Source organism: Apodemus sylvaticus, chromosome 2 (assembly GCF_947179515.1).
Source record: "Apodemus sylvaticus chromosome 2, mApoSyl1.1, whole genome shotgun sequence".
Lineage (NCBI taxonomy): Eukaryota > Metazoa > Chordata > Mammalia > Rodentia > Muridae > Apodemus > Apodemus sylvaticus.
The window spans coordinates 160,632,439-160,646,115 of record NC_067473.1 but is presented as its reverse complement, the minus strand read 5'-3'; the positions used below and the strand labels follow the sequence as shown (position 1 = coordinate 160,646,115).

The 13,677-nt window shown below is 52.6% G+C and overlaps 1 protein-coding gene across 2 annotated transcripts; it reads right to left on the bottom strand.

Moving 5' to 3' along the window:
• Positions 1-206: 206 nt before the first annotated feature.
• On the bottom strand, positions 207-6,171 carry Pianp (PILR alpha associated neural protein). 2 transcript variants are annotated; one of them, XM_052172693.1, is made up of 6 exons: positions 6,056-6,171; positions 4,137-4,196; positions 3,371-3,876; positions 2,517-2,598; positions 1,635-1,856; positions 207-1,320 (listed from the first exon to the last, which is right to left on the bottom strand). In XM_052172693.1, the coding sequence occupies exons 2-6, from the start codon at positions 4,139-4,141 to the stop codon at positions 1,299-1,301; spliced, it is 837 nt and encodes a 278-aa protein (XP_052028653.1). In that variant the 5' UTR covers positions 4,142-4,196; positions 6,056-6,171; the 3' UTR covers positions 207-1,298. The 2 variants fall into 2 exon arrangements, with proteins under 2 accessions (XP_052028653.1, XP_052028654.1); XM_052172694.1 differs by lacking the exon at positions 6,056-6,171 and adding an exon at positions 4,439-4,498.
• Positions 6,172-13,677: the final 7,506 nt, after the last annotated feature.

Below are 13,677 nucleotides of genomic sequence, written 5' to 3'. Positions count from 1 at the left end.
TCCTGTCCTAAGTTAAGGTATCCATCACTCTCCAGCCTCAGGTAGAGCAGGCTGGGTGGCAGACAATCTAGTCTGAAGAAGTTCCTCACAATCTCCCCTTTCTCCTTCCTGCCCATCCTCCTCTGTGTGTATGTGGGGGAGGAGTGTGGGGGAGGGGGGATTATAAGGCAAAACAGGGCAACTAAATTATCTTGCAAAGGCTTTATTTGAAAATTTTGAAACTTACATCCCACAAGATTATCACCACAAGAAGAAAGAGATAATACAAAAATATATATCACAGCATAGGAGCCAGGTAAGAGGGAGAAGGGAGCTGGAGAGATGAACGAGAAGGAGGAAAGAGCCTGAAGAAAGGCCACAGGAGAGGGAGGGAGGGGACATGAGGGGGCATGAAGGGACCCAGCGAGAGAAGGGTAGACATGAGCTCCCAATGGCCTTGAAGCAGCTGGCTTCAGTTCCTGGCAGCCGAGGTACATTTAGGGAGGCCTTAGGGGAAGGTGGGAGATGGGGGAACTGTTGAGGGGGCTCCGAATTCCATACAGACACACAGACAGCCAGGACAGACAAGACAAGGGACTTGGGAGGGAAGGGGGGACATGGGAGTCCCTTCTCGTGTAGTGCAGCAGGTGACTCCCCCAAACCCATACTCCAGGTGACAGTTTAATGATTGGGCCTCACTACCCCCATTCCTGTGGGGGAGCCCTCGGTAACGCCAGCATCCTTGGAATGGGATGGAAGGGTGGTGAGACAGACGTAAGACATGAATGGGGCCATGGCGAATGGTACAGGAGCCTCTAGCTCACCTCCCACCCACCTCTAGGGCAGCATGCAAGGGCCACAGAAGCTAGACCAGTGGGTGCTGATGAGGCAGAGTGGGCATACTATGCCATATATTGGAGCCAGAAATGCGCATGCCCAGTCTGAGATGGGCACAGAGAATGAAAAGGGGCAGAACATCGCAACACGAGGGAGAGCGAGGAGCCGGCTGAGCAGCCGTGGATGGGGACACAGCAGAGGAGCAGCGTGGAGAGCGTGACTGTGCTATGGCCTGTGAGGGTGTGGGTGAGTGTGCAAGGCTTTCATGTGAATGTGCAAGGGTGGGAATGGGAGACCCGAGTCACTGGAGGACCGCTTGGGCTTGCCCATGGGATCGGTGAGTGTCCCAGGTTGTGTGCAAGGACAGGAGCTAGGAGCCCCCCACCATGGCCCCAGTTCCCCATGGTGGCCCCACCCTCAGTGGATGGTGGCTAAGCTGGCCACTTGGTCTCCTGCTTGGCAGCACCCCAACATGGGGGGCATCACAGATTCACCAGGGGAATCCTGAGAGGAAGAGGGAAAATGTGTAGTCAGGAACCAAGGAGCAGGCCAAAGCTGAAGGAGAAGTCAGGGTTAAGAGGGCACGGCTGGAGTTAGAGGGTGGAGGGAGGAGCATAGGGCAGAGAGCCTGGGGGTGCAGGGAGCCCCATTCCCCTTGGAGAGGATCTGACCGGTCCCTCGGGAGGCCCTGGGAACCAGGTCAGGAAAGGTGTCATGAACTGCATTGGGAAGACCACCCACGGGGAAAGATAACCGAAGGGCTAGAGACCCTCCTCACCCTCCCATCCCTTCAGCCCCTCCCATCCCATCGCCCTCACCGGTTCAACTGGAAGGCTGGAGCCCCCTTAGGCTGGGGCATCCCAGGCCGGGGTCCCCCTCGGGGTTCCTCATGGTCAGGGGTGGGGGTAGGCGAATCCCCAAAAGCCCCCAGCACAGTGACTCCAGCAGGAGACAGGTCTGTCAGTGGTTGCTGGCTCTCCTCCTGCCTCAGGGCACCTTGCTGCCCCGAGGGCCTGCGCCGCTTCTGGCTACGGTCCCAGCTTGTCCATCAGAAGGAAAGAGGTCTTTTCACAAACTGAGTGCTCTCAGTCCAGCATCCCTGGCTAACCCAGCACCCCCAATCTCTCCACAGCAGAGGAACTGCCTTCTGAGACCATCAGACTGTTCCTTCTGCTTCCCTCTAGAGCACAAGCTTAATGCCTCCTCCCCAGCCACACAAAGGGGCCCCTTAAAACTGCCCCTTGCCACCTGATGTCCAGAGCAGCCACTGCTCTCTTCTGCAGGTACCTGGCACCTTTAGTTCAAGCTCAAAGCCAGCTAATGACTCGGGCACCTGAATCTACGATTCTCTCAGTAAAGTGTGAAGGACTGTGTGACCCACGATTAACTGTGTACAAAGAAAGCTCCCGATTTTCTTCCTCCTGGACAGAAGCCCCAAGAAAGGGCTCTGCAGCCTGGTTTCATTCTCTCTGTCAGAGAGCTGCCCACCAAAGCCCCCAGTTTAGACGAACCCCTCCCCTCCCGTCCCCTCCCCTCTTGTACTTTCTCCTGGAAGAATGCGAACTGATTTCCCTGAGCCGTCCTCCACTCCAATTAGCTTTCTTCAAGCTCTTCCCTTCATTTCCTACTCCCGGGAAACTCGTCCTTGGTCTCACCCTGGGTCTAGCCTCTCCGCACCCGTAGGCGCCTCCCCAGCTTACCAGAACTTGAAGATGATGCCAGTAGCTACAAGAACGATGATAATGGATATGGTGATTGTGACGTAGAGCTGAGGGTCCACGCCTGGCGGGGGGGAAGAAGGGAGAAGAAGGCTGTTGGGAGGCCAGGGCAGGTTCAAAGCGGGTGTGGCTGAGTGCCGCTTAAGACTCCACACTGCCTTCCTCCTCTGGACTCTCCCTCTCCCTGGACTCAACTTTCTCCTGAGCTGTGGGCCTCTCTACTTCTCAAACATTACACTACCAAACATTACACATACACGTGATGAGGATGAGGCTCCAAGGTCAGACAGAACTACCCTCCTGTGTAGAAATGGGGTAGAGGCATCAGATGACCTTCCCAGTGCAGCCAGTGCCCTGCACAATTTGCGCTAACACGTCCCCTGGTGGTGAGTGACCGAGGGGCTGAGGGCCCCCAAGGCTTCCCTCTGCCTGGAATACCCATTCTGTTTTGAAGATCCAGCTCGCATGTCAGTTGTTTGATCTGCCCTGATCCCCAGGGTAAAACAGTCTCTCACTTCTCTACTTTTCCTGAAAACATGCTGTACACGCACTTCTTTTAAGGTGTTTATTATGTTGACACATCCCCAAGCGTTTCAACATCTGTCTTCAACAGTGGACCTGAACTCCTTCAGAGTGCAGACAGCAGCTCTACCCTTCATCCTTTGCCAGCCTAGAACCTGGCACATTTGCTGGAGACACTCACAGATAAGGCCTCAATTTCGGCAGATCATAATCTTCAACACCCAGCCCCCAGCCCCAGCCTCCAGCCCCCAGCCCCCAGCCCCGCCCCCAGCCCCAGCCTCCAGCCCCCAGCCCTACCAGCCTCGCTCCCTCACCTTCTCCACGCCCTCCAAACAGGAAGGGCCTCAAGGTAGCAGGTGTTTCCCCAAGGATGAGCCCGTCTCCGTCGTCTCGCATGGAGTCTGAGTTGGGGTGCGGAGTAGCCAGCCCATGTGGGGCTGCAAAACCATAGTCCAGGGGCAGAAATCCAGGATTGACAGAGTTGGGGTCCCCTCCATCCTCCCGAGATACTGTGGGACCCCACACTATAGCCCAGGGGTACTGGGATGAGGGAGGCCCCTCCTCGAAGCCTGATGGGGTAGCCGGAGGTGCAGTGCCTGGCAGAACTTGCCGACGCGATCTTGGGACCCGTGGGGATCGGCTTGGCGGGGGTGCCCGCTCCCAAACACACACGTGGCGAGGGGCTGAGGGCCCACCCCGGACGCAGGGGGGGCGGGCTGGGGCTGGTGGGGACCGATGGGAGGAGCCCTGTGCAGGCGGTGATAGGGATAGCAGCAGCAGTGGCCAGAGAGGGAGGAGTTGGGACAGCAGTTGAGCAGGCCTACAGGAAGGGAGAAAAAGCAGGTGAGACCCAGGCCACGGGCTCATGTATGAAAAGGGTAAGTTCACACCAGGAGTCTTGGGTACCTCCCTCCATGTTTCTCTGCTTGAGCAGGTGTGCGTTAGGAAGAAGACCCTGGCCCCATTTTGTCTCTTCCCAAGGGGCCAGTCCTCAATAGGCCCCATGTTGGCCTAGGCAGGAAAGGGCCCAATGCCCCAGGGAAAACAGTCTCCAAGCTCCCTCTGCTGGGCCAAACTTACCACATTCTGCACTCTGGATCTGAGGTCTTCCTCAGCTGTGACCCAGATTTTTGGCCTTTACTGGAGGAAAAAAATGAGGGTGTCACACCCTAATCTGACCCGAGTACTCCCCAACTCATCCATCCACCAATCCTGCTCCTTCCTGCCTGACCCGGGCTGCACAGTTACCAGCCATGCTCCTGATCCCCAGAATCCACTGTTTCCTGGCATACTTTTAGGAGACAACTCCCTAAACTAGCCCCCTGCCCCACCTCCAACACCCCAGATGGGCCGGGCCCCTCCTGGCCCCGGGGTCTGCCTACCCTCGCCTCTTTGGCTTCCTTCCTTCTCACTTCCTCTGCCCACAGCTCCAGGCTTCTTGGATCTTAATTTAGAGCCAAGAACCTTGTGATTCCCTGAGCACCTACCGCTAGGGAGGGAGTTTTCAAGTGGGGGAGGGAAGGGAAGTCAATCTTCGGGAGTGCTGGGGGGGGGGATGCTAGAAGCCCGGTCACCTCTTGCCAGTGCCAGGCACTTCTGCTGTGATGAAGCCTAGAAGTTAGCTGCCTTGTCAGACAAATGGGAGAAAACAGTGGGAGGAAAGCTACAGGCCACGCTTTGGGGTTCGCTCTTGGGTTTAACCACCGAATGCATAGGTGCATTCTGAAAGAAGGCGGAGCCCAAAGGAAGCCACCCCCTCAACTGGGGCTGCTCCCGGTAAAAGTCCTAGGAGAGTCTAGATGGTTGGTTCTGAAAGGAAGTGCAGTCTCCACACCGAGGGTGGTGGATCCCGAGGGGCTAGGATCTTCAGAGGGAAGGAACATGTGACACCCCCCCCCCCGTGTCTTCTGGATCCCCAGTCTGTGTCTGCATGTTGAATACCCCAGAGGATAAGCTAGGGAGGGGTGTGGGGTGCTGGGAGTCGGGTATGAGAGGTGAAGGGCCGGGAGGGAAAAGGTTGGTCAGGGAGGGATGGAGGGAGGGGTCTGCTCAGTACAGAAGCAAAGAGAGTGGAGGAGAAAGAGGAGGTGGAGAGCCAGAGATGGGGAGAAGGCATTGAGATCGATTAGAACACGGCGTCGAAGGCAATATCAAAAAAGGAAGGGACAGGGAAGGGGGATCGCGAAACAGAACAGCAAAGATGGAGGAGTTAGGAATTGTTTCTTGAAATTTAAAGAGATATGGAGACCGAGCTGGAGGCCAGGTGAAACAGATTGGGAAGGAAAGAGTCCGGGGGCTTGGTGGGAGGAGGTTAGAGACCAGAGGAAAGAAATGGTAGCCGAACCAGTAGAGCGGATAAGGACTCAGCGGCAGCAGTGGCCTGCTACTCCAGGGCACACCTGCTCCTTCGTCGGCTACAACCCACCACCACCACCAATGTCAACTCCAGCCCCTTCACACACCCTGTACCCCTTTGTCACCCCCTCCAGGAAGTCCGCAGTCCCCAAGCTGGTGCGCCACCCCACCCCCTTCGCGCTCCTCACCGACCTGTTGTGCGCAGAAGACGAACGGGGGGTGGGGTGGGAGAACCGGGCCCCATCTCTAGCAGAGCCCCCCAATCCCGCCAATCCCACAGGCCTGCGCTCCCTGGACAGGGCTGGAAAGCGGCGCGAGCAGGGAAAATGAGGAAAAGATCGGTCATGGGATTTGGAGGGAGCACCCAGAGCGGAAAGGGGACCTGAGGCAGGAGGATGCCCGAAGCTGCGGGATGAGCTAAAGGCGGGATGGAGGCAGACGCGGAGACGTTGACTGCTGCACCAAGAGGGTAGGATGGAGTCAGGACAGCAGAGGGATGGAGGGCACTGTGGAAAGGAGCTCTGGGCGACTGGAGGCGGCTGGAGACCGCGCCAGGAGGGGCGGGGGGCGAAGGGCGCGGAGCTGGCACTGAGGAGGGCAGAGCCTGCTCCTACGGGTAGGGGCTTTGGGTCCCCCTCACTCACCTGCATGCCTGGTGTGGTGGCGCGACGACTGCAGGCGCTCGGAGCTGCGCGGGGCTGGGGGGTCGCAGAAGCGGGTGGGGCGCCGGGCATGGTCGGGAGGTTTGCCTGGCAGCGAGGAGCTGGAGCCGGAGGGGGGCGGGCGCCCGGGGCGCGGGGCGGCGGTGGCGGCGGCGGGAGATGCTCGCTTCGGCTGGGCTCGGCTAGGCTCGGCTGGGCTCGGCTGGGTTCGGCGGGCGACTAGGACCACTTGGTCTCCGCCTCTCCTTCTCACGTCTGTAGGCCACGCACGACTTAACCCTTCATTTGCTACGCTGCGAGCTCAGCTTTTGTCCCAGGTGCAAGGATTGGAAGAGGAGCAGGGATGGGGGGAGGGGGCGCGACATCCAATCCTTCAGGTTGTGATGGCAACCTTCCTCTCTACCTAAGCGCAGCTTCACAGACCCCAGGATTTCTGAACCCCCAAGCAGTTCTGAGATTCTGAGTCACCATACATTTGAGTCCCCAACTCTGGCCAAGGTGGAAAGTTATTCAAGAGGTGAGAGGACCAGAGAGGGACGGGAGGGAAGACTGCAGACACAAACTAGAGTGCCCCAGCAGATTCAATCCTTCGGTTCACTGTGATCCTGCTTGTAATTCATTCTCTCTGAAGCAACCCAAACAGTCCTTAAGTGGTTCAAGACTCATTTACTTAACTTTTCCAAGAATCAGAAAATCCAACCCTCACTATGGCTTACAAGGAGGCCCCATACATTCCTGCCTCTGGGTATCTCCAGTTTTCTTTCCTAAGGATTTGTGAGGCTCAGCCTCAGTGCACCTGGGGGATATTCCTAGACTGGAGGCCCTAGAAACCTGCCTTAGGGCTTTGCACCCTGCTGTTCTCTCTAGAAGCTTTTCCCTGGCCGTTCACAAATAGTCTACACCGGCTCACCTAGATTCAGGCTTCCAAGAGCCCTTTTCTAATCTCTTAAAACTCCCCTGACCTGGGCCTTGGAGATGGCTCAGGGGACAAAGCGCTTGCCACCAAGCCTGACTACCTGGGTTCCGTTCCACATGCTGGAAGGAAAGAACTGCCACTAGAGCCCTGAAGTAGCGGTGAGACACATACACTAAATAAATGTAATAAAAAGAACTCCTTTGACCTTATCCATTCACCCCTAACCCTTCTCCCTGCATGACCCCGAACCCTGCACCCCAAACTCCTAGGAAACCACCCTTTCCTGGTTTCCCTCCATCCTCCCTGGCTGTTCTTTACCAGTCCTCCTCAGCTCTGACCTCTACCTGTTGGAGCGTCCTAGGGCTTGGTCCTTGGCCTTCTTTCCTTCCCTCGTTCTTTGTCCAGTGATCTCATCCAGTCCCAGGGCTTAAATGCTCTGTAAATGTCATCGAGTCCTAAATTTACAAATGAGTGCCAGACTCATTTGTCCAACCGCCCACTTGACATATCCACTCCGATGTCTAATAGCCAGGCAAACCTAAAGTGACTCAAACAGATGGCTTGAGCCACCCCACCCCCACCCCTCTTCTGTCCCATGCTCTTCATCCTAGGACATGACAACCCCTTGTTGTTCAAGCTCAAGGTGTTTGGATTTCCGGTTCCTTCCCTGTGTCTGCATCTCCAGCAGGAGCTTCAGTCTACACTTTCAGCCATGTGCAGAGGCTGCCCCTTCACCTTTCCTGTTAGAAGCCTGACCCACGCTGTCATCTTGCACCTGGAATTAGAGCTCTTAGGGGCTCCTTCATTTCTGTCCTCATCTTTTGTAAACTACTCTTTACAATTGCCAATGATATTTTGAAATCTAAACCATAGCATGCTCTCCCCTTTCAGAATATTCAAGGGCTGGCGAGATGGCTCGGCAGGCCGCCAAATGTGACAACCCGAGTTTAATACCCAAGACCCGCAGGACGGAGGGAGGGAACCAGCTCCTACAAAGTTGTCCCCTCTGATGTTTCTCTATTTTTACCTGGCTGGCTCTTTCTCGACCTTCTGCTCTCTGACCAAAACCTAAAGGGCTCCCCATTTCATCGGTGTTTCCTCGTCTTTTCTGGGCCATCCATCACTCTCTGGTGTGGTTTTATATCTGTTTGCTATTTATCGTCTTCCCACAAACAGAGAGAAAACATCTCACACGCTGTCTTTGCCTGACATCCTGACTGCAGCTCTGTCACATGGTAGAAGTGCCATCCTCACTGCTTGGTGGGCAAGGTCTGGGACCGGCCACTCCCACTCCGGACTCTTCATTCTCTCCGTTTTGCATCCCCTTGATTTCCCTCCATCTGCCCGGCATTCGCTCTGCCCCCAGACACACCCCTCCCGGCCATCCATCCCCCTCCTTCTGCCCTTAGCACCCTCATTACTCTGGCACTGCACTCCGCCTCCAGGAAGAAAGGCGGCTGTTGAGACCAGCATCCACTGCCGCTTCTCTCCTCCTCGCCTGTCCCTGACAGCCTTTCATTCCAAGTCAAAACAGCAGTGAGTCAGAGATGCCCTCCCTCCCTCCCTCCCAGTGGCAGGAGAAAGACAGTGCACACCAAATCAAAGCACAGCTGCAGGGCATTGCCGGAGAGCTGGGACAACTCCCGCCCCAGCCTAGGCTCCCAGGGAGCGTGAGATAGCTCTAAAGGACTCACCGCAACCTCGTGAGGACCCCGTAGATCAAATGAATGTTCATTCAGCAAAATAGTGCCTTGAACATGAAGTTCTGCATCATGATCAATTATTTTTACTGTTTTTTATTCCTTCCAACCAATGTTTATTCATGTGAGACTGAGTCTCATATGGTCTGGCCTGGCCTTGAATTCACTACATAGCTGAGAGTAACCTTGAACTCCTGACCCCCTGTCTTCATTTCCTTAAGTGTTGGAGATTACTGGAATGCAGCACTTATTTTTCGAGCATTAACTACAAGCTGGGGAGGGCACTGGACCAGGTGAAGAGCAAGAACAAAGTCACCATGATCTTCGTGACTTACAATTTAGTAAGGGAGACAGGGAGCGGTCATGTGATAGGCTGGAGGTGTGAGTCACTGGCGGAACACGTGCTTAGCATGTGCAAGGCTCCGGTATCTTTATTACCATTGCTGTACTCAGAGAGTGTTCCCAGTATTCGTCTGGGTCAATTTCTGTCTGATGGTAGCCCAGGCTGGCTTTGAATTTGTAATCCTCCTACTTCAGCATGGTGAGTGCTGGTATTATAGGTCTGGCAAATGTCTACATTTTTCTTTTAAAAAAAAAAAATGTATGTGTCCTTGTGCCCCAGTGCATGTTTGGAGGTCAGAGGACAGCTTATTGAAGCACTGTCTGTCATGTGGCTCCCAGGGACTAAACTCAGGTCATCAGTCCTGGTGGCAGGTGTGATACCCACTGTACCACCTAGCTGGCTCCATATTTCTGGGCCTCTTCCTTTCCTCAAATGCCCCATCTGTCTGTCTATCTCTGTCACTGTCTCTGTCTGTCTGTCTGTCTGTCTATCTCTGTCTCTGTCTCTGTCTCTGTCTCTGTCTCTCTCTCTCTCTCTCTCTCTCTCTCTCCTGGAGCTGATAGTTGTGCCTCTTTATTAATAAAAGCAGGAGCAGGCAGAGAGAGTTCTCACCACCCGCATCCTTCCCACACCACTGCTCTTCTGGTGGACCCAAAGTTGTCATTGCAGCCACTGTCCCCTCCTGTCCGGAAGCCTTGCTGTCCCTCTCTCTACTTGGTTGTCGCCAGCAGTGTGCACGCACGCATGTCGGACTTTCTTCAGAACAAGCTTCCTTGGCTTCCCGTTTTCTCTGAAGATGGCTTCTACTTCACCGCTCCCCCCACTGCTACCCCTTTCTCTTTCTCTCCTACAAATGCAAATCTAAAGGGTTTACGTCTGTAAGTCACTCTCTGTTGTTTTTAAGATAGAGTCTCTCTCACCTATGCAGCCCTGGCTGTGCTGGGACTCCCCATGGAGACCAGACTGGTGTCGAGTTTGCAATGATATTCCTGCCTCTGCCTCACAAGCTCTGGCATTACAGGCAAGAGCCCCCCACTTCCCATTCTGTAATTCATATTCTCTGTGGAAATCAGTTCACAGAACAGCAGGTTCCTCTGTGGTGTCTTCACGGGTCCTTCTTTAAGGTGCTGCCCTCGGGCCGCCCCTTCTTGCTTGTCTACCATTCTGCCCCTTCCGCTTCCTGCCTCCTGTGTCCTACTGTTCTCCCTCCTGCCTCATTTAAGGCCTCTTTTTTTTTTTTTTTCCTGTTTTATGAACCTTTTCTGGTTTCCTAGCATTTACCCACATCCACTCCCACGACATGCGTTTATTTAACAATTAGCAGCTCGGATCCCCATCTGAGAGAGAACGTGCAGTTGTCTAGCTTTCTGAGCCACAGTTATCTTAATTAATATAATATTTTCACTTCCAGTGATTACCCTGCAGACTTCATAGCTCGGTTTTTCTTTGTGGCTCAATGAAGTTACATTGTTTCTGTAGAGAACATTTTCCCAACCACTCATCTGTTGATAGACATCTCGTTGACCCCGCTTTCTCAGTATCGTGAAGAGAGCAATTATAAACATGAACGAGCGAGCGAGCGTGCGTTTCTGTGGCAGGACGCAGGATCCCCTGAGCACATATGGCTGGAGCGTATGGCAGTTCTAGTTGTATTGTTCTCAGACGCCTCCACGTTGGTTCATGCACTGACCACTCTATGCTCCTACCAGCAGTGGAGAAGGCTTCCTCTGGCCCCACGTTAATGCCACCATTTGCTGCCATCTGCTTTCTAGATGGAAGCCATTTTAACAGGAGATGGAATCTCATGGCATCTGGGGCTTGAGTTCAGGTCTTCATTCAGGCCTGGCAGCAAGCACCCTTATCCATGGAGCTGTGTCACCGCTGTATGCGTGTTCCGTATGCATACCTGTGTCTGCAGGTGCTGATGCACACACATGTGATTTGATGTCTTCCTCTGTCCACGCTCACCTCGCTGCAGTGAGACAGGGTCTCTCACCACTTCGGCGAGGCTGGCGGGGCAGCAAGCTCTGCTTCTTCCTCCTGCCCCAGCCCTGCCCAGGGTTGCAAGCATATGCGATCACACCTAACTTTTTATGTGGGTGCTGGGGACTTTAATTTAGGTCCTCACACTTTCAGAACAAGCACTCTTACCCACTGAGCCATCTCCTCAGACCCTTGAATACCTTAAAAATATTTTTCAGCCAACTAGACTTCTTTCTTTATTTAAAAAACTTATTTGGGGCTAGAAAGGGGGAAATCATTTGAAATGTAAATAAATTATATCGAATAAAAAAATTAAAAAAAAAAAACTTATTTTGGGGGCTGGAGAGATGGCTCAGCGGTTAAGAGCAACGATTGCTTTTCCAAAGATCCTGAGTTCAAATCCCAGCAACCACATGGTGGCTCACAACCATTGGTAATGAGATCTGACGCCCTCTTCTGGTGCATTTGAAGACAGCTACAGTGTATTCACATATAATAAATAATCTAAAAAGAAAAAAACCTTATTTCTTAAAATCAATAAAATGATTTCTAATGATATTCTGGCTTACTTGTAGATCAGTGCCTAACCCGGCCTTCATCAGAGAGGCTTCCTCCGGCAGCAGATGGGAACAGACGCAGAGCCGCACAGGCAAACCAGAGGTGGAGAGAGAGAGCCCAAATCGGGGGTCTCCACTGGATCCTCCCCCCGGACGGGGCTCGGGGATCCTGAGGAGGAGTCGAATGGAGAACTGTGGAATCCAGGGGGACAAGGATGCCACAAGAACACAGCCCACAGAATCAACCAAGTGGGGCTCGCAGGAGCTCAGAGACTGAAGCGGCAGCAGTCACAGAGTCTTCCGTGGGTCGATGTTAAGTCCTGTACATGTATGTAATGGTTGTTAGCTTGGTGTTTCTGTAGGACTCCTAACGGTGGGAAAAGGGGGTGTCTCTGACTCTGTTGCCTGCTCTTGGGACCCTTTCCTTCCACTGGGTTACCTTGTCTAGCATTGATATGAAGGTTTGTGCCTTGTCTTAGTGCGTCTTGTACCGGGGTCATCTGATATCCCTGAGAGGACTTCTATTTTCTGAAGAAAATAGAGGAGGAGTGGGTCTGGGGAGAGGGGAAGTGGGAAGAGTGGAAGGAAGGGAAACTGCAGTCAGTCCAGATGTATGATATGAGAGAGGAATACATTTTATTTTATTTTATTTTATTTTATTTTATTTTATTTTATTTTATTTTATTTTAAAGATTTATTTATATGAGTACACTGTAGCTGCCTTCAGACACACCAGAAAAGGGCATCAGATTCCATTACAGATGGCTGTGAGCCACCATGTGGTTGCTGGGAATTGAACTCAGGACCTCTGGAAGAGCAGTCAGTGCTCCTAACCACTGAGCCATCTCTCCAACCCAAGAATAAATTTTTTAAAAATTGTTTCTTCTACTGGGTGATTTTTCTGCATATATGTCTGTGCATTCTGGTGCCTGCAGAGGCTAGAAGAGGGTGTGAATCCTCTGGAGCTGCAGGGGCAGTTGGCGGGGCTAGGAATCAACCCTGGGCCGTCTGGAAGAACATGTGCTCTTAACTGCTGAGCTATCTCTCCAGCCTCTCCTCGGCCTTCCCTTGATTAGCGTCTCGTCAGTTCACTGGCCCACTCACTGATGGGCAGGTTTGTTCGTGTGTGTTTAATATTTACAGTTATTTAAATATTCTAGGTAGCAATGCTTTGTTTGAAATATAGCTGACAAAGATTTTCTCCAATTCTGTAGACTACTTACTCTGTTAATAGTTTGTTTTGCTGGACAGAAGCCTTTGAATTTTATGTAACCCCATTTCTCCGTTCCTGGAGCTCCTGTGCCATTAGGATCTGACTTGGCAATCTCCTACCTATGCCTGTCTAGGTTCTGAAGTGTCTGCCCAGTGCTTTCCTGTGATGGTGTCAGTGTTTCCAGTTTCACATTAAGGCCACTGACATGGTTTGGGTTAATTTTTGTGTGTAGTAAGAGGTCAGAACCTGGGGCTGGAGAGATGGTTTAGTAGTTTAGAACATTGACTACTCTTCCAGGGGTCCTGAGTTCAATTCCCAGAAACAACATGGTGGCTCACAACCAAGTCTGTAATGATATCTGATGCCCTCTTCTGGTATGTCTGAAGACAGCTACAAGTGTATTCTTAAATAAAATAAATCTTTTTTTTTTTTAAAAAAAAGGCAAGAACCTGACTTTACTCTTCTGTAGATGGATTGCCATCATTTGTTGAAAATGGTATCTCTTTTTGCCAGCATACATTTTCAAAACTTTTGTAAAATGGGAAAGGAAAAAAAAAAAAAAAACAGCCGGGCAGTGGTAGCACACACCTTTAATTTTAGCATTTAGGAGGCCAAGGCAGTGGCATTTCTGTGTTCCAGGACCACCTGGTCTACAGAGCAAGTTCCAGGACAGCCAAAGCTACCCAAAGAAACCCTGTCTTAAAAAGCACTGTGCAGGTTTCTCCCTGGGTCTCTGACTGTGTTCCACTGTCCTATGTGTTTGCTTTGTTCCAGAACCATGCTGTCTTTGTCACTATGGCTCTGTGGCAGAGTATGAAGTCAGGTAGGGCAATACCTCTGACTGTTCTTTCTACTTAGAATTACTTTGGCTAGCCATAGTCTTTTGAATTCC